General features: G+C 34.0%; 1 protein-coding gene and 1 long non-coding RNA gene across 4 annotated transcripts in view; one reads left to right on the top strand and one right to left on the bottom strand.

Annotated features, from left to right (window-relative positions):
- The window catches only part of PIK3C2G (phosphatidylinositol-4-phosphate 3-kinase catalytic subunit type 2 gamma), a 392,208-nt gene extending 375,415 nt beyond the window's left edge, over positions 1 to 16,793 (bottom strand). Inside the window, 1 exon segment of the mRNA XM_077170217.1 lies at positions 16,641 to 16,793. Within this exon segment, the coding sequence (XP_077026332.1) occupies positions 16,641 to 16,676 (36 nt within the window). The 5' untranslated portion in view covers positions 16,677 to 16,793.
- The window catches only part of LOC143691565 (uncharacterized), a 77,739-nt gene continuing 69,906 nt past the window's right edge, over positions 15,765 to 23,597 (top strand). For all 3 annotated transcript variants that reach the window (XR_013179579.1, XR_013179580.1, XR_013179578.1), the window contains exons 1-3: positions 15,765 to 16,047; positions 17,969 to 18,037; positions 22,291 to 22,366. This is a non-coding gene — a long non-coding RNA (uncharacterized LOC143691565). The remainder of the gene's footprint in view (positions 16,048 to 17,968; positions 18,038 to 22,290; positions 22,367 to 23,597) is intronic.

Genomic DNA, 23,597 nt, shown 5'->3' with positions numbered 1-23,597 from the left:
GTACTGACATAAACATAGATGTACTGGCCCGTGGAATCGAATTGAGTATTCTGAGGTGAACACTCACATCCATAGGCAATTGATCTTTGATAAGACAGTCAAGATATCTCAATTGAGGCAAAGAAGCCTCTTCAATAAATGGTACTTGGAGAACTGGATATCCTTTTTGAAAAGAAAGAGGATCCCTATTTCACACTTCATAAAAAAATTAATCCAAAATTGATCAAAGATGTAAACATTAAAGCTAAGACCATAAAACTTTTAGAAGAAAATATAGGGAATTATCTTAAAGATCTTGTGATAGGAGATGGTTTCCTAGACCACACCCAAAGCAAGAGTAATGAAACTAAAAGATGTAAATTAATGGTATCTCGTCAAAGTTGAACACTTTTATGCATTGAAGGACTTGGTCAGGAAAGTAAAAAGGAAGCCTACATAATAAGAGATAGTATTTGGAACCCACATATCAGATGGGATTTAATATCCAATATATATAAACAGATATTACAATTCAACAACAAAAAGACAAACAACCCAATTTAAAAATGAGCAAAAGGCATGGATAGGCACTTTTCCAAAGAGGAATTACAGATGGCTCAAAAACATGAAAATATGCTTAACTTCACTAGTGATTAGGAAATGCAAATCAAAACCATCATGAGATATTATTTCACAGCTTCTAGAATGGCCATTATCAAAAAACCAAACAAACAGAAAACTATGAGCGCTGGAGAAGATGTGGAGAAATAGGTGCACTCATTCACTCTTGTTGGAAATGTAAAATGGTGAAACTACTCTGGATGGTTAACTGGTTGTTCCTTATGAAGCAAAGTATAGAATTGCCACACTTCCAGCAATTCCATTACTAGTATATATTTCGTGGAACTGTAAGGAGACACATGATAGATATTTGTACACTGATGCTTATTGTGGCATTATTCACCATTGCCAAGAGATGGAAACAGTTCAAATATCTGTCAACAGAAGAGTGGATAAACTAACTGTGGTATATACATATGATGGAACATTAAGCACCTATAGGACAGAATATAGTCATGAAACATGCAGAAACGTGGATGACCCTTGAGGACATTATGTTGTGCCAAATTGCCCAGAAGCAAAAAGGCAAATACTGTATGGTCTAACTAATATGAACCAACTATAATGAGAAAATTCTGAGAGTTAGAATTGAGAACACAGGTTATCAGGAGATGGAAAGGGGGGTAGAGCTTGGGCAGTTGATGCTAAAGGAGTGCAAAATGTTCAACAGGATTGATCATAAAGATCCAGACATGGATAGCACAACATTGTGTGATGGTTGCACAAAATTGTAGGTGCAATGAACAAAGCTAAAGGTGAATAAGGTTGAAAGAGGAAGACGAGGGACATGTATGACACCAGAAAGAAAGATAAATGATAAAAACTGGGACTGTATAACATAGTGAAACCTAGAATGGACAATAAGAGAAGTTAATTGTACAAATATAAGAAAGTTTTTACTAGAGGGAGAACAATTCAATGTCACCATTGTAAGGTGTTAAAAATGGGATGGTATGATTTCAATCTTTTTAAATTTGTTGAGACTTGCTTTGTGACCCAGCATATGGTCTATCTTTGAGAATGATCCATGAGCACTTGAGAAAAAGGTGTATCCTGCTGTTGTGGGATGTAATGTCCTATAAATGTCTGTTAAGTCTAGCTCACTTATAGTAATATTCAGATCCTCTATTTCTTTATTGATCCTCTGTCTAGATGTTCTGTCCATTGATGAGAGTGGTGAATTGAAGTCTCCAACTATTATGGTATATGTGTCTATTTCCCTTTTCAGTGTTTGCAGTGTATTCCTCATGTATTTTGGGGCATTCTGGTTTGGTGCATAAATATTTATGATTGTTATGTCTTCTTGTTTAATTGTTCCTTTTATTAGTATATAGTGTCCTTCTTTGTCTCTTTTAACTGTTTTACACTGGAAGTCTAATTTGTTGGATATTAGTATAGCCACTCCTGCTCTCGGATCATAAAGGAATGAAGTTGGAAATCAATAATAGGCGGAGTGCCAGAAAATTCACAAATACGTGGAGGCTCAACAACACACTCTTAAACAACAAGTGGGTCAAAGAAGAAATTGCAAGAGAAATTAGTAAATACCTCAAGGTGAATGAAAATGAAAACACAACATATCAAAACTTATGGGACGCAGCAAAGGCAGTGCTAAGAGGGAAATTTATTGCCCTAAATGCCTATATCAGAAAAGAAGAAAAGGCAAAAATGCAAGAATTAACCGTCCACTTGGAAGAACTGGAGAAAGAACAGCAAACTAATCCCAAAGCAAGCAAAAGGAAAGAAATAACAAAGATTAGAGCAGAAATAAATGAAATTGAAAACATGAAAACAATAGAGAAAATCAATAAGACTAGAAGTTGGTTCTATGAGAAAATCAATAAGATTGATGGGCCCTTAGCAAGACTGACAAAAAGAAGAAGAGAGAGGATGCAAATAAATAAGATCAGAAATGGAAGAGGAGACATAACCACTGACCTCACAGAAATAAAGAAGGTAATAACAGGATACTATGAACAACTTTATGCTAATAAATACAACAATTTAGATGAAATGGACGGGTTCCTGGAAAGACATGAACAACCAACTTTGACTCAAGAAGAAATAGATGACTTCAACAAACCAATCACAAGTAAAGAAATTGAATTAGTCTTTCAAAAGCTTCCTAAAAAGAAAAGTCCAGGACCAGACGGCTTCACATGTGAATTCTATCAAACATTCCAGAAAGAATTAGTACCAACTCTCCTCAAACTCTTCAAAAAAATCAAAGTGGAGGGAAAACTACCTAATTCATTCTATGAAGCCAACATCACCCTCATACCAAAAGCAGGCAAAGATATTACAAAAAAAGAAAAACTACAGGCCAATCTCTGTAATGAATATAGATGCAAAAATCCTCAATAAAATTCTAGCAAATCGTATCCAACAACACATTAAAAGAATTATACATCATGACCAAGTAGGATTCATCCCAGGTATGCAAGGATGGTTCAACATAAGAAAATCAATTAATGTAATACACCATATCAACAAATCAAAGCAGAAAAATCACATGATCATCTCAATTGATGCAGAGAAGGCATTTGACAAGATTCAACATCCTTTCCTGCTGAAAACACTTCAAAAGATAGGAATACAAGGGAACTTCCTTAAAATGATAGAGGGAATGTATGAAAAACCCACAGCTAATATCATCCTCAATGGGGAAAAATTGAAAACTTTCCCCCTAAGATCAGGAACAAGACAAGGATTCCACTATCACCACTATTATTCAACATTGTGTTGGAGGTTCTAGCCAGAGCAATTAGACAAGAAAAAGAAATACAAGGCATCAAAATTGGAAAGGAAGAATTAAAACTATCACTGTTTGCAGACGATATGATACTATACGTCGAAAACCCGTAAAAATCCACAACAAAACTACTAGAGCTAATAAATGAGTACAGCAAAGTAGCAGGTTACAAGATCAACATTCAAAAATCTGTAGCATTTCTATACACTAGTAATGAACAAGCTGAGGGGGAAATCAAGAAACGAATCCCATTTACAACTGCAACTAAAAGAATAAAATACTTAGGAATAAATTTAACTAAAGAGACAAAAAAACGATATAAAGAAAACTACAAAAAACTGCTAAAACAAATCACAGAAGACCTAAATAGATGGAAGGGCATACCGTGTTCATGGATTGGAAGACTAAATATACTTAAGATGTCAATCCTACCTAAATTGATCTACAGATTCAATGCAATACCAATCAAAATCCCAACAACTTATTTTTCATAAACAGAAAAACCAATAAGCAAATTTATCTGGAAGGGCAGGGTGCCCTGAATTGCTAAAAACATCTTGAGGAAAGAAAATGAAGCTGGAGGTCTCGCGCTGCCGGACTTTATGGCATATTATGAAGCCACAGTGGTCAAAACAGCATGGTATTGGCATAAAGACAGATATATCGACCAATGGAATTGAATAGAGTGCTCAGATATAGACCCTCTCATCTATGGACATTTGATCTTTGATAAGGCAGTCAAGTCAACTCACCTGGGACAGAACAGTCTCTTCAATAAATGGTGCCTAGAAAACTGGATATCCATATGCAAAAGAATGAAAGAAGACCCATATCTCACACCTTATACAAAAGTTAACTCAAAATGGATCAAAGATCTAAACATTAGGTCTAAGACCATAAAACAATTAGAGGAAAATGTAGGGAGATATCTTATGAAACTTACAATTGGAGGTGGTTTTATGGACCTTAAACCTAAAGCAAGAGCACTGAAGAAGGAAATAAATAAATGGGAGCTCCTCAAAATTAAACACTTTTGTGAATCAAAGAACTTCATCAAGAAAGTAGAAAGACAGCCTACACAATGGGAGACAATGTTCGGAAACGACATATCAGATAAAGGTCTAGTATCCAGAATTTATAAAGAGATTGTCCAACTCAACAACAAAAAGACAGCCAACCCAATTACAAAATGGGAAAAAGACTTGGACAGACACCTCTCAGAAGAGGAAATACAAATGGCCAAAAGGCACATGAAGAGATGCTCAATGTCCCTGGCCATTAGAGAAATGCAAATCAAAACCACAATGAGATATCATCTCACACCCACCAGAATGGCCATTATCAACAAAACAGAAATGACAAGTGCTGGAGAGGATGCGGAGAAAGAGGCACACTTATCCACTGTTGGTGGGAATGTCAAATGGTGCAACCACTGTGGAAGGCAGTTTGGCGGTTCCTCAAAAAGCTGAATATAGAATTGCCATACGACCCAGCAATACCATTGCTAGGTATCTACTCAAAGGACTTAAGGGCAAAGACACAAATGGACATTTGCACACCAATGTTTATAGCAGCATTATTTACAATTGCAAAGAGATGGAAACAGCCAAAATGTCCATCAACAGAAGAATGGCTAAACAAACTGTGGTATATACATACGATGGAATATTATGCAGCTTTAAGACAGGATAAACTTATGAAGCATGTAATAACATGGATGGACCTAGAGAACATTATGCTGAGTGAGTCCAACCAAAAACTAAAGGACAAATACTGTATGGTCCCACTGATGTGAACGGACATTCGAGAATAAACTTGGCATATGTCATTGGTAACAGAGTCCAGCAGGAGTTAGAAATAGGGTAAGATAATGGGTAATTGGAGCTGAAGGGATACAGACTATGCAACAGGACTAGATACAAAAACTCAAAAATGGACATCACAATAATACCTAATTGTAAAGTAATCATGTTAAAACACTGAATGAAGCTGCATCTGAGCTATAGGTTTTTTGTTTGTTTGTTTGTTTGTTTTTACTATTATTATTACTTTTATTTCTTTTCTCTATATTAACATTCTATATCTTTTTCTGTTGTTTTGCTAGTTCTTCTAAACCGATGCAAATGTACTAAGAAATGATGATCATGCATCTATGTGATGATGTTAAGAATTACTGATTGCATATGTAGAATGGTATGATTTCTAAATGTTGGGTTAATTTCTTTTTTTCCGTTAATTAATTAAAAAAAAATGGACAGCACAATAATACCTAATTGTAAAGTAATCATGTTAAAACACTGAATGAAGCTGCATCTGAGCTATAGGTGTTTTTTTGTTTTTTTTTTTTGTTTTTGTCTGTCTGGTTGTTTGTCTTTTTTTTTTACTATTATTATTACTTTTATTTTTTTTCTCTATATTAACATTCTATATCTTTTTCTGTTGTGTTGCTAGTTCTTCTAAACCAATGCAAATGTACTAAGAAATGAAGATCATGCATCTATGTGATGATGTTAAGAATTACTGATTGCATATGTAGAATGGTATGATTTCTAAATGTTGGGTTAATTTCTTTTTTTCCGTTAATTAATAAAAAAATAAAATAAAATAAAAAAATGGACAGCACAATAATACCTAATTGTAAAGTAATCATGTTAAAACACTGAATGAAGCTGCATCTGAGCTATAGGTTTTTTTGTTGTTTTTTTTGTTTTTTTGTTTTGTTTTGTTTTTGTCTGTCTGGTTGTTTGTTTGTCTTTTTTTTACTATTATTATTACTTTTATTTTTTTTTCTCTGTATTAACATTCTATATCTTTTTCTGTTGTGTTGCTAGTTCTTCTAAACCAATGCAAATGTACTAAGAAATGATGATCATGCATCTATGTGATGATGTTAAGAATTACTGATTGAATATGTAGAATGGTATGATTTCTAAATGTTGGGTTAATTTTTTTTTTCCGTTAATTAATAAAAAAAATAAAAATTAAAAAAATAAAAATAAAAAAATGGGATGGTATATGGAAAAAATGCAATTAATGCACACCAGAGTCTATGGTTAACAGACTTTTTTTAGTGTTCCTTCATTAATTACAATAAAGGCAATATACTAAAGCTAAATGTCAATAATGAGGGGAATATAATATAGGGGCATGGGATTCTTGTTGTTTCTCTCTTTTTTCTTTTTCTTTTCTCCTTTTTTTCTCTCCTTGTATCAGAAATGCAAATGTTCTCATATAAATTGTGGTGGTGAGTGTATAATAATGTGACTATACCACAGGGAAGTAAAATGGTGCAGCCCCTCTGGAGGGCAGTGTAGTGGTTCCACAAGAATGGAAAGCTAAGTATAGGGTTGCCACATGGTCCTGCAATTAGACAGACTTGGAAGAACTGAAGGTAGGGAAACGAATAGACATTTGCACACTGGTGTTTATAGTGGATATTATTCATGATTTTCAATGGATGGAGGTAGCCTAAGTGTACATTAATTGATGAACAGAAAGGCAAAACGTGGGTACACAAGGATAGAATACAGGAAGCTGCAGGAAGCAATGAAGTTGTGTGGCATGAAATGAGGAGAACAAACCTTGAGGACATTATGTTGGGTGAAATAAGCCAGAAAAAAAAATGGATAAACAATATATGGTCCACTAATATAAACTAACTATAATAAGCAAACTCTGATAAATGAATTTGACTGTACGGGTTATCAGGGGATAGAAAGTGGACAGAGATTGGGCAATTTATGTTTAAGGAGTATAGAATGTTCAAATAAAGCTAATTGTAAAGTTTCCTAGATTGTAAGCTTTTGCGGCAGTCACATATATTCCTGAGTTTTAACTGTTTTATTTCTAAATTCTGAGATTTTGTGCTCTTGTTATATAATGTAGTAGTTCCCTGAGACATTATGTATCTGTGGGACATGTAAGACCTAAAATTGAAGTTCTGCTGCTCTGAAAGTCACATTACTCCATACAGCAACCGTTAAAGAAACTAAAAAAGAGAACAGTCTTCAATTAGAGATATGACTGAAATGGATCTGATTAGGATTAAGATAAATCAGAAAACAAGGTAAAGGATGCTATTGTCTGTATTTTATAGCTTCAACCTCTATGAGAGACTAAAGAGATGTTTATTCTGTCTAAAATTTACATTTTCTATAGCACACTATCTAATTTGCCTGGTCTGTTTATTCAAACAAAACAGAACCTATAATAGGGATACATTCCAGAGTATTTTGGACAGAAAATAAAATGCACCTTGAGGGTCTGGGGAAAAAAGGTGGAACTGCTAAACTTCCCCACCTCGGGATTTCTGGTATTCTCTCAGGCATTAGGGACTCATAATTTAGCAAGCCAAGCCCTCAATCTTGAGGTGGCCAGTATGAAACTTATTTCCACAATGGTGAAGTTAGGCCTGCATGTAATTAAGCCTAAGAGTCACTCCCAGACAGTGTGTTTCATTGCTAATTTGTGGCCTCTCCTTTTATGCCAACTCTGCACATACATTCACTACCCTCTATGGGGGGGGGCATGAATCCCAGGTGTGTAAGTCTCCCTGGCATCGTGGTCATAACTTCCAGAGATGAGTCTGACTCTGGTATTATAGGATTGAGAATGACTAAAAGGGGTGAAAATGGAAAAAAATAAAGTTTTGGTGGCTAAGAGATTTCAAAAAAGTTGAGAGGTCATTCTGAAGTTTACCCTTAACACAAAACTTTCGCCAGATATTTTCTACTATCATAGTAATCCATGTCTAAACCAACAATAGAGTGCCCTGGAATCTATCTAAGCCTCTATATAATTTTTCTTAGTAAGTTTATTTGTTCAGAAACTTAAGGCCTACAGACTGATCCTAGGACAGATTAAGTCCCGAAACCCAGAGGTATCAACCTGTCCAGGTTCATAAATAAGAACCAGGTTCATTTCTCTACCCTAGAAGGTCAATACCTCTTTTCAGTATGAAGTTAAAATTGTCATTGCCCAGATATCCCTGAAGATTGAAAGAAAGATCAGATGAGAGGAAGGAGGTGCAACCGAGAAATTAGGATTTAACAAATGACTGTGTCAGCTGACTCATATACATATTTCTTTTTAAAGCTTGATGTTTTGGAGTGGCCAGAAGGAAAAACCTGAGGTGTTGAACTGTAATCCATTAGCCCTGTTCTTTGATAATTATTATACAACTACATGGCACACACACAATAAAAGAGTCAGTTGTCCATATTTTTCAGGATCTACTTTTGGATGTTTTGATTTGTTCCATTGATATGTGTGTGTGTGTGTCAATACTACAGTCTTAGTTAACCTACCTCTATTGTAAGTCTTAACATTGCGTAGATTACAATACTAGTGGTCAATAAGAGGGAGGGGTATGGGCTATGGAATGTATGAGGTTTTTCTTTAAATTTTTTTTCTGGAGTAATGTAAATGTTCTAATAATAATCATGGTATGTATACACAACTATGTGATACTATTGTGAATTACTGATTGTATACTTTGGATGGATTGTACAGTATATGAAGATACCTCAATAAAAATACATTTTAAAAAATCACATACGCATATTACACACATATACATAATCAGGAAAAACTAAGAAAAAATTATGTATGTCTGTAAATTAAAAGAAAAATAAAGTATTTACCCATCCAAAAAGAGGAGAAAGTGAAAAAAGAAAAGAAAGAAGAGAAAAAGTATCAGTCTGCACTTAGACTTTACCTTTAAACACCAATTGCCATAAGGGAACATAATGGAATAATGTATACATAGTTTTGAGTGTAAAGATGTTTTATAACAAATATTCAGTTTGCCTTTGACTTGTGAGAGAAACTAAAATATATTTACATGTATGTAAGCTTTCAGAAACCTATATACCCTTCTGGTGGTAGGTGTACATCAGTTGACAAAATCTTAATCAAAGAACTCAAGAATAGAGAGCACACAGTAAACACATGAAAATATGTTGACATTGACTAAGTCTAAATGGTTATTGCAAATGTAAGAATGATTTTTAAAATTAATCAGTAATAATAATCTATGTGAAAAATCCTTAGCCTATTTCAACTAAAACTGAAAGGTATGTAATATTTTATATCTTACAGGAAGAAAGGGGATAAATATGCTGTTTTCTTTTCATGGATAATTAAGAAAAAATAAGATCCATATATTTTTGTTTGTATGCTTATACATTTTTTTCAGTATTAGAGACTTACTATTTGAATAAAAACAGCATGTGTAATTTCTAAAATACTAGAGAAATCAAAACTTGACATTTACATTGTAATTAGCAGGAAAATAGAAAACTACAAGCATGTGTTAAACAGAAACAGAAAGAGGCAAGAAGTGTATAGCAATTTCTAAGGAAGTTAAAATAGGCATGAGCACTTATGCACCAAAGAAAAGTGTGTGCAGGTGTGTGTGTGCACATACGCTAAGGCTAATCAATGGAAAATTCTAGGATTTTGTAACAACACAGTTAATACCAAGTTTTATATTTATCTTTTACATTTCCTGTTTTCACCTGCCAAATCTTGAATCATATAATAATAGTTCCTCAATAAATTAAAGCAGAAAAATGATTACCTATAGAAAAGATAATTTTTGATTCAATTTTTTTATCCATTCATGATTTTTAAATGCTGAACTATACATTTAAAAAACACACTTAAAAGGATAAAAAATAATTTTCTCACATTGACAACCAAGTTTATTCAATGAAAGAAACACTAAACGTTTTCTCCGTCAGAGCAGAAATAAGATACTTTTTCCTCCTATCAAATTATTTTAGAAATTCTGGCCAATGCAAAAAAATAAATGAGAAAGTAAACTTTGGAAAGGAGGAGATCATTATTATTTACAGGTGACATAGTTATAAATATTAAACCCAGAAGACCATGTTTAAATCCTTAAAATATGTGGAGACATGATTTCTCATCCTGAGAAGATTTAAAATTATAAAGATACAAATACATTTTGGAAGAATTTATTAGTTTAATTTGAGCCCAATCAAAAGTTTGATGGAATTTTTTTGGCAGTTGTCAAGCTGATTCTAAATTAGATCTGGAAAAGTGAAAGGTTGTAAAAATAATAATTGATAGGGATTTGCACAGATATATAGTAAATTGTTAGAGACACGGCAACTGAAATTGCATTTATATACCAATTGAGCAGTCATAAATATGCACCAAAGACATAGAAGAGAAAATGCATTAATAGACCTTGGCATATGATGACTTTTAATTTGCTGCACATGGAGGAAATGTTGGCTTACTTAATAGTGAGGGAGCTATACCTGACTAATCATTTGGATTAAGAAAGCATCTTTATGTCACACCATTTAGTTCAGGTTAAAATTGTAAAATAAATTCTATAAGGATTAACTAAAATACGAAACCACTAAAATCCTGTATCAGTGGTTCCTAAAAAGGGGTATTTTGTGAAACATAGGTTAATTATTACCAAAAGTAACAATTAAAGAAAAATGCCCACATTTGTTTGAGAAAAGCTAGGCTGCACTAAGTAAGCATGCTCTTTTACGGCAGGAAGTACAGATGCTTTGACTAGGCTTTGTACTGTGAAATTTCAAGAAAGGGTATAACAGCAGTCTTACAACTAATTTATTCACATTAATTTTGAGAGCGTTTTTGTTCCAGTCAGGAGTCTTGGTTACAAGCAGCAGAAATCAAAGCAAAATAGAATATGACAGGAACAAAAACGTGAACACAGTTAGAATTAAGTGTTTCTTTCTCTATCTTGAATTTCCTCTTCTAGAAATATGCAGTGCTATTTTTTCAAAATAAGCTTTTCCCCCACATGATGGGGAGCATGGGTAGAGTCTTCTGGGAAACATATCCTCCCTGCACAGCATAGCACGGCAGTGTAAACATTTGTAGAACTCTGATTAATCTGGTTTGGTTAGTGTGCAAATACCTTGGATAAATCACAGGAGTCAGCAGATGGGCTCATGTGCCTAACCTCATGCTCTGTTAACTGGAGAATGAAAGCCCAGATATGCTCACACCTTTTTTCCAACCAGAATTATTAACAGAAATCATTTGCAATATGTTGAAGTGGAAGAAAATATATGATTTACTAATTACAATTGCTACATTTATTGAGTGCTAATTTTAAGTGGGCCAGGCATTATTCTAAGAGCTTTATAATTTTAGCTTATTTAATTCTCCTGAAAAATTTAATCCTCAAGACAGTCCTACGAGTGGACATTATAATTATCCTCACTTTCGAGGAAACTGAGGCACGTAGAATGTATGTATCAGCCTAAGTTCACACACCTGGGAGTGGAGTTACAAATACAGGCAGTCCTATTATATCTCATTTTCACTGATGGTAACAAGAATGAATGCAATAGATAGCAATCTATAAACATTTTACTATATTCCTGGCATTGCCCTAAATAAATATAAAAATAAATTGCATATAAAAGATCAAAATGGGTTTCCTTTGAATATAGGGAAGGCATGACAGACGTCCAGGAAAAAACTCAAAAACTTAAAATATAAAGAATAGTAAAAGGCCACAAATTTCTAAAAAAAAAAAAAGTATATTAGAGAAAATGATTGACAGGCTAATGTACTTTTTCATAACATAATAAAACATCATAAGAATGTCAATTTAAAAAAAATGGAAGAGAAAATTCACAAAACAATACATTTAAACAGATACTTATATATGGGAATATTTAACTTTTTTTTAATTGAAGTTAAAATAACAGTGAATTTCTTTACCCTAGATACTTGCTAAAATTAAGAAAAAAAATGTTAAATATTTCTAAAAATCAACTTAAGGGATACTTTGATCTTTTGCCAATGAGAGTGTTAATTTTCATCACTCTTCTTGAGGCAATTTGACAAATATACCAAGTCTTTAAAATAGTTTTTCTTTAACCCAGTAATTTATTATGCCAGCATTATTTTAAGAAAATAATAATATAAGACTGATTACATTTGGCAATAGAAAAGCTTTGGAAACCCTTTAGGAGAGGTATAAAAATAATTTAAAATTGTAAAAATATCTTGTTGAAAAGCCATTGGGAATTGACACAAATTGATGAAAATTAATACAAATAGTGAAAGGACAATTTACTGCACCATATTGTTTCACCATCAGAAAAGATCAGATTCAATATTCTTACACAAAATTACCATAAGCTTGAGAAAAAAATGGAAAACCACCTGATAGCAGTTGTTACCGTTGATGATGATGATATGTGCGTGCATGTGTGTGGGAGAGGTACATGACAGTATGTTATTACATTCAGAGAATCTTAAATTAGGTGTGGGCATTAGAACGTATTTCATTTTAGTTCTGTAGATTTGTATAAGCTAAAAATTTATAGAAACTGGAAAACAGGGAGCCAAGCACATCCAAGGTGGGGACTTAGAGCCCAAGTAGTCAAAATATCAATCAATGGAAAGTGCACATACCATTAATTCCTCTGGATGAGTTTCTACTCCTTTGAGACAAAACATACGGTCATGCATGTGTATATTCAAACATATAGACAGACACAGTTGCATGCACACCTACACACACACACACACCAAATCATAACCAATCCAATGCTTATTGAATTATTTCTATATTGTGGGAAAAAAAAAACATCATCTTAAAGACCATAAGAATAATAATTCTGGAAATAATTGAGGGGAACGATGCTTAGTGAAGAAGTATGCAGATGTCCAATGCATACTTTTAAAGAGGCTGTTCGTATGCTAGGATAGAGGAGAGATAGTAGGTGACTGATCTCAGTCAGCTGAAGAGAATCAAAATCCTAGTCAATGCGCATCTGACAGGGACAATCAGCCCTGCTGATCTAGGAGGATGTCCTTTCATTCCATAGGGAGTTCCATCCAAAGCTCAAATGTTGATGAGAATGGGTTCAGAAACAATAGATCTGCTCATGAGGCTAATTTTTCTATTTTTTGTCCAAAATGTAACAGCTCAGAAGGAATCACTTGCATTCAAAAGATGCATAATAATCAGAAAGTCACTGAAATGGTACTTAAGAAAAAAAAATTGCACCAAACAAGGAAACCAACATAATATGGAAAAAATCCAGTGAAAACATAAGACAATAATACTTGACAAAATTGTCTTTTAAGAAGTAGAACATGATAAAAGAATATTCTCATAAAATTGAATTTATCTCCACAACACCAACATTAAAGAAAACTCCCAAGGATATAATGGGAGAAAAAGGAAAATGATTGATTGCAGATGGAAGATTTGAGATACAAGAAGGAATGGTGAATAAAAATAAAGTAAATAGGTGGATACATCTAAATTGGCATTGGCTATATAAATGATAATCATAATTTCTAATTTGTGGATCAAAATAAACTAGATATAATTAAATACTAGATCACAAGGCCAGAGAAATTAGATCAGGCGATCCAAGATTTACCATGCTTAATTTATGTAATTAAATACTAGAACACAAGGCCAGAGAAATTAGATCGGGCAATCCAAGATTTACCATGCTTAGTTTGTTCAGAGTTTCTCTTTGGGGTGATGGACAAGTTTTGGCAGTGATGGCTGTACAACACTGTGATGTAATTAATGCCACTGAGCTATATACTTGAAAGTGGTTAAAATGGGAAATTTTATGTTGTATATATGTTACCAGAACAAGAATTTACATGAACGAAGTTCCTTGTATTATCCAGGAGGAAGTACAGATATAAATAACCTTGGATTTTTCAAGAATGCATATTAAAACTTTAGGTGTAAAAGGTTAAGAAATTTAAGTGAATAGGTGTATCTTTCTGTGAGTAGAAAAAGAAAGGGAAATGAGAGGGGAAAAAAAAACCTCAGCAAAAAGTTCTAAGTAGGTTCAAAGTGAGGAAAAAAACACAGGAAAATGGTACAAATATAAACATTTTATAAGATGGAGAAATGAATAAGCATATCACAGAAATACTTAAATGTATGTGATCTGAATAAATCAAATCAAACAAATAAATCCATATGCATTGTTCTAAAAAATAAAAAAATAGAAATAGTTAAATGCTGTTTACTAAAGATACATCAGAAACACGAAGACAAAGATTGCTTGAAAGTAAAAGGATAGAAAAAGACATCCAAGAAGGTTTATCAGCAACAACACCTCCACAAAGAAGCTGGTGTAGTTATATTAAAAATGGACAAAACAAGCTTATCAGAAAACAAAACATGTCTGAAGGTGAAGACGACTTCATGGGATTAAAAATACAATTCACCAGGTGGGCATCTCAGATCTAGGTCTATGCTTAGTTAAAAATAACTGCATCAAATTGTGAATAGCAACATTTTATGGAGCTACAAGAAGAAACTCAGAAATTTGCCTTCATAATGGAAGACTAATAGAAATCTAATGTCATTTACAGATCTAGCGTACAAAAATATTAGGCATATAGAAAATTTGAAAAATACAGCTAACAGTATCCGATAATTACAAATTACAGTATTTTTAAGGACAACTATATTGCTTATGAAAACTGACCTCATAATTTGGCTTTTAACAAAATCCAAGGAGTCACTACTGTTCTGACTATTCTGATAGTGCTGCAGTTAAGCTAAAAATCAGCAAAAAGAAAATAACTTATCCCTAAACTTACATGTTTTATTCTTAAAAAACACTTCTAAATAACTCACAAAGAAGAAAATCACAATAAAATGAGAAAAATACCTAGAAATGAAAATGAACTTGTTAAGAAAAGACACATTTGTAAAAAGTTCAAAGATGTATACTACCCTTATTCTGTATCAGAAAATAATTTTTGAAAATATTCAGACAACAGAAAAATAAGTTATAATTAATAACTTAAAATGGACACATTGCATTATTATGAAAGGACTACTAATAGAGCTGAAAACAGTTAAAATGTATTTATGCCCAAATAGTAATAACAATTCATTTTTTGCTATGATTAGCTGTACAGTGTTTCATATATTTTGAAAAATTGTAATAATCTAATTAAAAATACAGTGCAATACTTTTCTAGATAGGAAATGCCTATTTTATAACTGACTCTCTACTCTCTAGGAGAATTATACTCTGTTTTTTGCTTACTCGAAGAGGCTTCCTCTGATCAAAACGGTCCCAGCTCTGACACAGGACTCATGAAATCACGGCCTGGGGACTCACAAGGGTGACCTTTGGGTTTGTCCATTCAATGAGTCAGTTAAGACCCATTTACTTAATATGTTTGGCAAACTGAATGAAGCTGTCTCATTTGTGCCAGCTCAAGTACGGTACTTACTATTTCCTCATGTTCAGTTCACAAGCTCGCTTTCTCCCTGCTCCGAAGGGCAGGCAGACGTGTATATCAGGGAAAGAGCCGTGGAGTTGGAATTAGAAAACCCTGAGTCCAATCGAACTCTTAATGACGTGATTAATGACGTTGGTGACGTGTCCTTTACCTCTCTCTGTTACCAGATATGCAGTATTACCTTAGATAACACACTGAAAAGATTAACCCTATACATAAGTTGCCTATTACCATTACTTTTAAAAAGTGGAGCATATCTCATTTCTACCTTCAGTCCCAGTATCAGAAATATACTTGTTTGTTAGATAATAAAGTAAAGGAGGGATTGGGACGCATATCAGTTTATTGGTGGTCTTCAGTGAGCCAGAGCGACAGAGAAAACAGCTGCTTCTAGCAACAGGAACTGCTGCCGAATTTGGAGCCCAAATGTAAGAATACCTACCTTTTGTTTAACAAAAATATCCTTTTAGAGTTATTATGGGAATGCAGTCTGTAGAATACCAGCTCTAGCTCAAGACACTGAAGAAAACGTGCATGAAGAAAAATCTACCAGCAGACGTGACCTGGAATCATCCCAAGACTAAGCAAATAACAAAAGCAAGCATTTAGAAGGTGATATAAACGATACAGTATCAATGAGTCTATAGGCTTGGGTTGGGGGGATGGGGAGAGAGAGAGAGACAGAGAGAGAGATGGGGAGAGGAGTGGGGGGAGGGAGGGAGGGGACAAAGTGAGGAGAGAGGACAGGGGAGATGGGGAGAAGGGGAGAAAAGAAATAGGGAAGACAGGAAGAATAATCAGTCCTTCGGGAAAGATTTTCAGGTTGGAGATTCTGGAAAATATTTACAAACCAGATATACTTATTCCAAAATATGTCACAAACAGTCAGATTTTAGACCCACACACCATTTAAGTTTCACAATATAATTCAAGAACTACTTTTCCTTAATTATATATTTGAACTGAAATATTCTCCTATGCACTTAGTTAAGAATAGCTCTTATTTGTTTCAAACTCTTACCTGACCTGAAGCATGTATCTTCCTGAAATGAAACATCGCAATGTTTTTCAAGAGTCAAATATGCTCATACAAGCTAAAATATTCGTACTTCAAGGGACTATGATGCTTCCATTGGAAGCTTTATTCCTGTTAGGCAGGTTTGGCATGTTTAGGATTCTATTTTTCATCAAACCCTGGAGTGTTATATGGAAAAAGACTTGGCACTTACATAATAAATACAGGAAGCCAAAAATCTAACAATGGATTAACTTCTCTGTTCATAACAGAATTTGTGCCAAAAGGTATGGAGCAACAAACTACAAACAAAAAATATTTTTGAAAAAAAAATGTGTAAGGTACACATATTTCTCTTTAAACTAGTTTTGCGCATACATTTGAGCGTGGGGTGTAGGGGAGGACAAAGGAACTAGTGGTTTCAACTCGTAGAGGCAGAGATGAGGCTTCTATTATAGACTTTCAAATTATTCTCTTCATTTAATTAGGATTTAATAGGTCCACTTTGTTTTCTAGTTTAAGAAAATGTTAATTTTTGTATGTTCAGCCTCAGAATCTACATAGAAAATCTCTATTCAAAGCTAGCTTTTCATTAACCATATTAGAAATGAAAGAGTAAAAGACGAATCTTTACATGACCAGCAAGAAAGTATGTTTGAGTAGTTGTATTGTTGGGAGTCTACTCTGTATTAAAATGAGATTTTGAGACAGCATGAATTATAAATTACATGAAATTATGTAATTGGATCTAGAAGCTAGGTTCAGCAAGAAGCATGCTTGCTTTACCAGGGGAAATTTTAGAAACCAAAAATAAATCGATTCCTTTTTTGTTACCGAAAATATTTCATAAAATCTGCATGTTTTTTCTCTTTTTTCTTTCTTTTTAATTTTGTATTAGTTTTTTAAAGATTGGTTGCTTAATCAGAAGGGTAGAGAAAAGAAAATTGAGAACTGCATTCTCTTTCGGTGCTTTATGAAAAGATATTTATAATACAAAAGCTTCAATGTTGTACATTCCTTCTTTCTAGTCCTTACCTTATAGCGCTCAACACATGTGAAAGGTTAAGGCAGAGCAGAAACATAAACTAGAGATGGAGGTGGAGCCACATGGGAAAACAATTGCCCCTTTATAGCTTAGTAATTACCTCGATTAAAATGGTTAATGTGGGGATTCTGGAGAGATAGAGGGGTTTAAAAATCACTACACACATAATGAGCTTTTCCTTAGTAAATTTGGGCTAAACATTTAAAATCTCTTTAAATTAATTCTTAAATGAGTCAGTAATTTTTAGCAAATTAGTAACATGAAAAATTTGAAATTTTTGTACCTGCAGAATCTCTTATCATATGTTAGAGTGGACCCATGTATATTTCAGAGAAGGAACTAAGAGAGCTGAGCCAAGGTAAAAAGAAGCAATCTAATCTCAATAAGAATGAAAGATCAGGGTTAGCACAGTCTGATTATTGTTATTCATTATCAAGAAAAGGTACCAAAATGTACCTTGTTCTTTGTTTTCTTTGAAAATACACACTTCCAATCTCCTCTGTGTCCTCATTTGACTGCCTGCTTATCTATTTTAGTAGAACTTTCAATTAAAAATGAAATCTCATAGATAATTATATCATTTCTATAATTTATTTTTTCATGACTTTCCCATGCATACAATTTTTTTTAAAAAACAAAGCTTTACCTGGTAGTAGTCTAATCATTTTTTTCAAGCACAGCATCTAAGATAAAATGATCAGCCTTCAACAGTAAAATTGCAAATTAAAAAAAATCAATCATTCCAATGCCAGTTTATTCAATTTCCCTTGCACTGTATTAATATTCCTTCGGGTTATTTTGTCTATGCATTTTCTTGTAAGATACAAAACGTAAAAAGTGTTAGAAACAAGAGTTTGAAGTGTCTTGATGTAAAGCCTCCTAAAAGTTTCCTTTTCACTGATTAAGAAATCAAGTACAAGTACACACAGCCTACTTTGTTTTTTCTATAGTACCTTCAAACTGCCTTAACTTTCAGAACTCATTCTGAGATAAATTTATAAATGTCCTTGCTAGTCAGATTGTACTCTTGCAAGACCTCACTTATTAAATAAAAAAATCCTATAGAATACCTACTGGGCGCTTAGCACCTACTTGGTGGTGGGTATAGTGTGGAAAATAGGACTAAGTCCCTGCCAGCATGGAGCTTACAACCATGACTTCCTCCCCCATCCCTACTGTCAATGAGAGTCATCTGAACCTAGCTAGTACCATGTTGAAAACAAATGAATGCAAATACAGATATGATGCTATTTGTATACTTCTATTTCAAATATAGGAAATGGACAAAGAAATGGAATGCTTTGATCACATTAACTGGAAATCCAGTGCTGGTTGCATTGTTGCTACATTAAAAGTAAATTGCCTATTCTTTCATTCACTGTAGTTTCAGAGGAGGGAAAGAATATGAAGTTTTAGAAAGATATAACTTTCAGACCTTCAGAAATTACTTATTTAAAATCAAGTATAAAGCAGCAAGAAATTGATATTGATATTTCCAAACCTTACTCAAAGAGAGCCTCTTCACATCTTTTTTGAGAAATTAATCCAATATTTTATTTTAAAGGATTATTCCACTACTAAAGAATACACAGAAATGAAAGAATTATTTAAGAATATCTATTGAGTCATTATTTGGGGCTTTTCTTCATGATTTATTTTTTATTCATTATTCATTTGGAATATGCTTTAACAACATATGCTCTGCTGGGGTACCCACTGTTTAGTGACAGTGGTGGATGCTGTGGATTGGCTTGGTAAACACCCCCTTTTCCTGGGTACATACCTCATTACATTCTGAAAAGCTAAAAATTACACTTACCATAGGCCATCGCAACCATGGGTCAGGATGAGAACCAGCTTCCGCCAATAAGGTGCACTTGCACAGAATTTGTCACATGGGCACAAGTAGTACTTGTGTTGCTTTTGGCTTTATTTTTCCTATTGACAATTGAGATCTTGATTTCTAAAGCCACATCCCACGTCCATTCTGTACGTCCCTTGGTGTTGAAAAGCAGCTATGGCAAAAGTACTGGTGGCAGTTAATTCCCAGCTTTCTGATTTGCGAGTCGTAATAAGTGGAATGTTCACACTTGATAGTTCCAGTGGTGGCCTTGATGCTTAGGTGACACTCCTGTGGTGTTCTGAGTGTCTTTTCCAGGAGATTCCGCCTACACCCCACAACTCTGGTTTCCTTTCATTATTTTTGTAAGTAGTTTTTTCTCTGTATTAAATCATTTCCTGTTTTATTTATATATGTCTCTAAATCATGCTGTTGAGTGTCAGGCTGTGAGGTGTCACCTACCATCTGTTCTCAACTCCTTCCCATAATAGAATTTTAATAGGTCATATGCTCATCCAATTAAAGACTGCCCTTCCAGCTTCCCTTGACCATGTGTCTAAGTTCTGGACAATGAAACTCAAACAGAAGTTTCATCAGTACTCTGGCTTTTGTCCTTAAAGGGAATGAACATGCCATCTTCTGGCACCTTTCTTTCTTTCTTTCTGAGGGTTGTTACCATGGCAAGAGAAAGAGCAGCTTCCCTGAATCTGGAGATAGAAGTCACATATTAAGGATGGTAGACGGGGACAGCACTGGACCACCTACCACTGGATTATTTATCAACCGTAAAATTATATCTTGCATAAAATGCTGATTTGGGGTTCTCTTCTTTTTAAGACTTCTTATTGTAGCAACAAATATACAAAAATATTTCCTATTTTGACTACTTTCAAGTGGCCAAGTCAGTGGAATTAATCACATTCATAATTTGTGCTGGTGTTGGCAACATCTATTACTCCAACTTTTTTGTCACCTCAAACAGAAACTCAGTGAATGCCCATTAAGCAATAACTTTCCCTCTCCCAGCCCCTACTGTGGCTCTGATAACCTATAATCTACAGTCTATCTCTGTGCAGTTTGCTTTTTCTAGGTATTTCATATAGGTGAGATCAACTCTTAAAATAATACGTAACTTGGTTACTAGCAGTGGGGCTCCACCATTATAAACAATATCAGGCATTGGCTTAACAATTGGGTAGTAGGTAGCAATAACGCTGATTTGCAGGCTGGAAAGCTTGTGGCCCTTATTATGCAGGGATAAAACATTGGTAAAACTATCACTTGCAATCCTTACAAAAGCAGACTATTTGCCAAAAGAACATGCAACATTCATGATCAGTTTGAGAAAACTAAGAATGTTAAAAAACACAAAAAGCTGAGAGATGTTGATTGTTTCTTGTTGTACAAAGTTTTATGAAAGGAATGCACTTGGTCTATTGCTTTCTTTTTTTTGGTTTTCTTTTGTATGCTGTATCGTGGTGTCACATTTCATTCTTTTTCCATGTGAGTATCCCATTATTGCAGCACCATTTGTTGAATTTTTTGTTTGTTTTTGTTGGCTTCTTTGTTTGTTTGGAAAGTGCATGGACTAGGAATCGAACCTGGGTCTCCCGCATGGCAGGCAAGAATTCTACCACCGAACTAACTTCGCATCTCAACTTTATCTATTTTTAAGAAGTGAGTTTTAAGAAGCAATTTTAGCAATAAATAGGCCTCATTTTTCCTCAAGTGCTCATATTAAAACTTTGAAGTTATTTGGAATCTATTCTAGTTTTAAAGGTTAGAGTAAGTGTGATGCTTTCTCAGTTAAATAAATGTCTTCAAATAGCTTCAAAGGAGGGATCATTAAATTCAGGAAGCACAAAATGCACTGAGGCCAGCAAATAAAAGGGGAGACTGCAAGCAAGGTGTCTTGTTTTAGATCAGATCTTTGGTTATGGTTGTTTTCCCATGGAACTGACTGTAAACAGCTAGACTGAAAGCATACTAAGCTTTGTAGTGAATTGTATTGATCTGCAAAAGCCAATATGTGTTGACCTTTAAAGCAACACCTGAGCCTCTCAACCAGTCTTGTAGAAGACCACAAAATATGTGCATCCTCCAGTGAGGGGATATTATTCAATTCTCTTAAGGAGATAATTAGGGGGATCAAATAAAATAAATTCTTTATTTAGAAGAAAGAATTCATTCACTGAGTTCTGATATACCAGAACAATGAGTATAAATCAGGATTGTCACAGGCAAAACAGACCTATGGTCATTGTAAAAATAACGGGCAAAGGAGGCTGTCCAGAGTGGGGGATAGAAACGGGAACTATAAATGACAAGCAACAAAGATCCCTCCCAAATAATACAACCAAGGTTTAATCTAAGAAATTATTTCATTGCCAGGACAGAGAATGTTGGAAATTCCCATGCAGCAGAATTTGATTATTGCCTTGAAAAATGAGACGTATTTTTCCTATCCTTACAATTTCTGAATTGGACTTTAAAATATAGGTGTTTTTGTATGTAAGGGGAGTAGGTGTGTGGAAAGAAGGGTCTAACCATGTATTTGGGTGGCAGACTGCAAGTTGTTCTCCAGTATCCTTTTCCCTCTCCTTCCACAGTACTGGCCAAGCTATAAAAGGCCACATTTCCCAGCTCTCTTTCAGCTAGATGTGACCAAGTTACTAGTTCTAGATGAGATGTGAAAAGAAGTGTTATATGACCCATAAAACAGTGGTGCTCTTAAAAGGATTGCATGTGCTCCCTTCTGTCTGCTTTTCCAGTTGCTGCATCTGGGAGATGGTGAGGAATGGAATAAGCCACCTTGGACTAAGAAATGGAAATCTTGTGTTGAGAATGGTAATGCTAAATTGCTGGTTCTTATGATCATTTTATATATAAAAGAAGAGAGAGAAAACACGAGACAGAAAATCCTGTTTTGCTTACACCCCTATGTTTTTGGTATCTTTGTTACAGAGCTTAGATTAAAACTGCATTAATTATCAAAGTAGTCATAATGTCAAAAATTATTTTTCTCAATATTTTGCTAATATTACTTTTGAAAATTGAGTAAGAATAGATTCAAGTTGACTATTTCAAAGCACAAGTTCAAAATAAGAATATTGCAAAATGTTGATAATCCATTAATTTAGAACCTGAATAATTATCTCCAGAGGATATTTAGAATAAAGAATTCATCCAGTGAATCTGAATGCCACTAATAATTTAGATTAATTCCAACAAACATTTTATCACATGTTCACATCTTAGCCTATTACAACATTCCACATGGTTTGGTATAAGACATAATAATATATGAGCCAACTGAAATGTACAAAGTCTAGAGTTTCAATCTAAAAAAAAGGTAACAATCTATTTTAATTAATTGAGTATAAAATTCATGTTCAGTAATTAATACAGAGTGCACAAAAAGAAATAAGGAATTGATTTTAGGAGGAATTCAAATTTTTTTCTCAGTGTGACATGGCTAGAAAAATCTAATTTTTTTTAATAAAAACAAAACAGAACATATATTCCTCTATTAGTAAACCTATTGATTAAATTAAACTGCCTGTGATTTCAAACCCAAGAACTAAGGGCTAACATGAATTTTCCTCTTGCTCTTTGGCTCTTAGAAGTAGTCTGAGAAAATTCTCGCTGCCTGATCACTGGTGGGGTTGCCAGGGTGAGAGCAAAATCGAAATATGCAGTCTGAGTGAAGAGCAGAAAATAAAATTAGTCTAACAGTTCTCTTAAAAGCAAAAGGAAATTAGAAGAAGCCACTAGATAATAAACGGGCTAATTTTTTTGTTTTTTTTTTTTTACTAATTATTATGTTTTACGACACTTGCCAGATAATTAGAATATTAAACATGTGATACTGATAACAGACTGGAAGCTCAGTGTGGGCATTTGGGAAATGCACAAATATTTCTAGGCCGTCAAGGATGGCGTATCCTTCAAGGATAGTGCTACAACTCCAGGCCACAATGGTCGGGAACAACAGGATGTTATTTTCCTTTTTGATTCTATTCTCACTTTTTTAAAATTAAGCCATCTGGATAAAACCCTTCTTTTTATCCTCTCTTTT

This window comes from Tamandua tetradactyla, chromosome 7 (assembly GCF_023851605.1).
Source record: "Tamandua tetradactyla isolate mTamTet1 chromosome 7, mTamTet1.pri, whole genome shotgun sequence".
Taxonomy (NCBI): Eukaryota; Metazoa; Chordata; class Mammalia; order Pilosa; family Myrmecophagidae; genus Tamandua; species Tamandua tetradactyla.
Note: the sequence above shows the minus strand (reverse complement) of the source record. Positions and strands in the feature narration are given on the sequence as shown.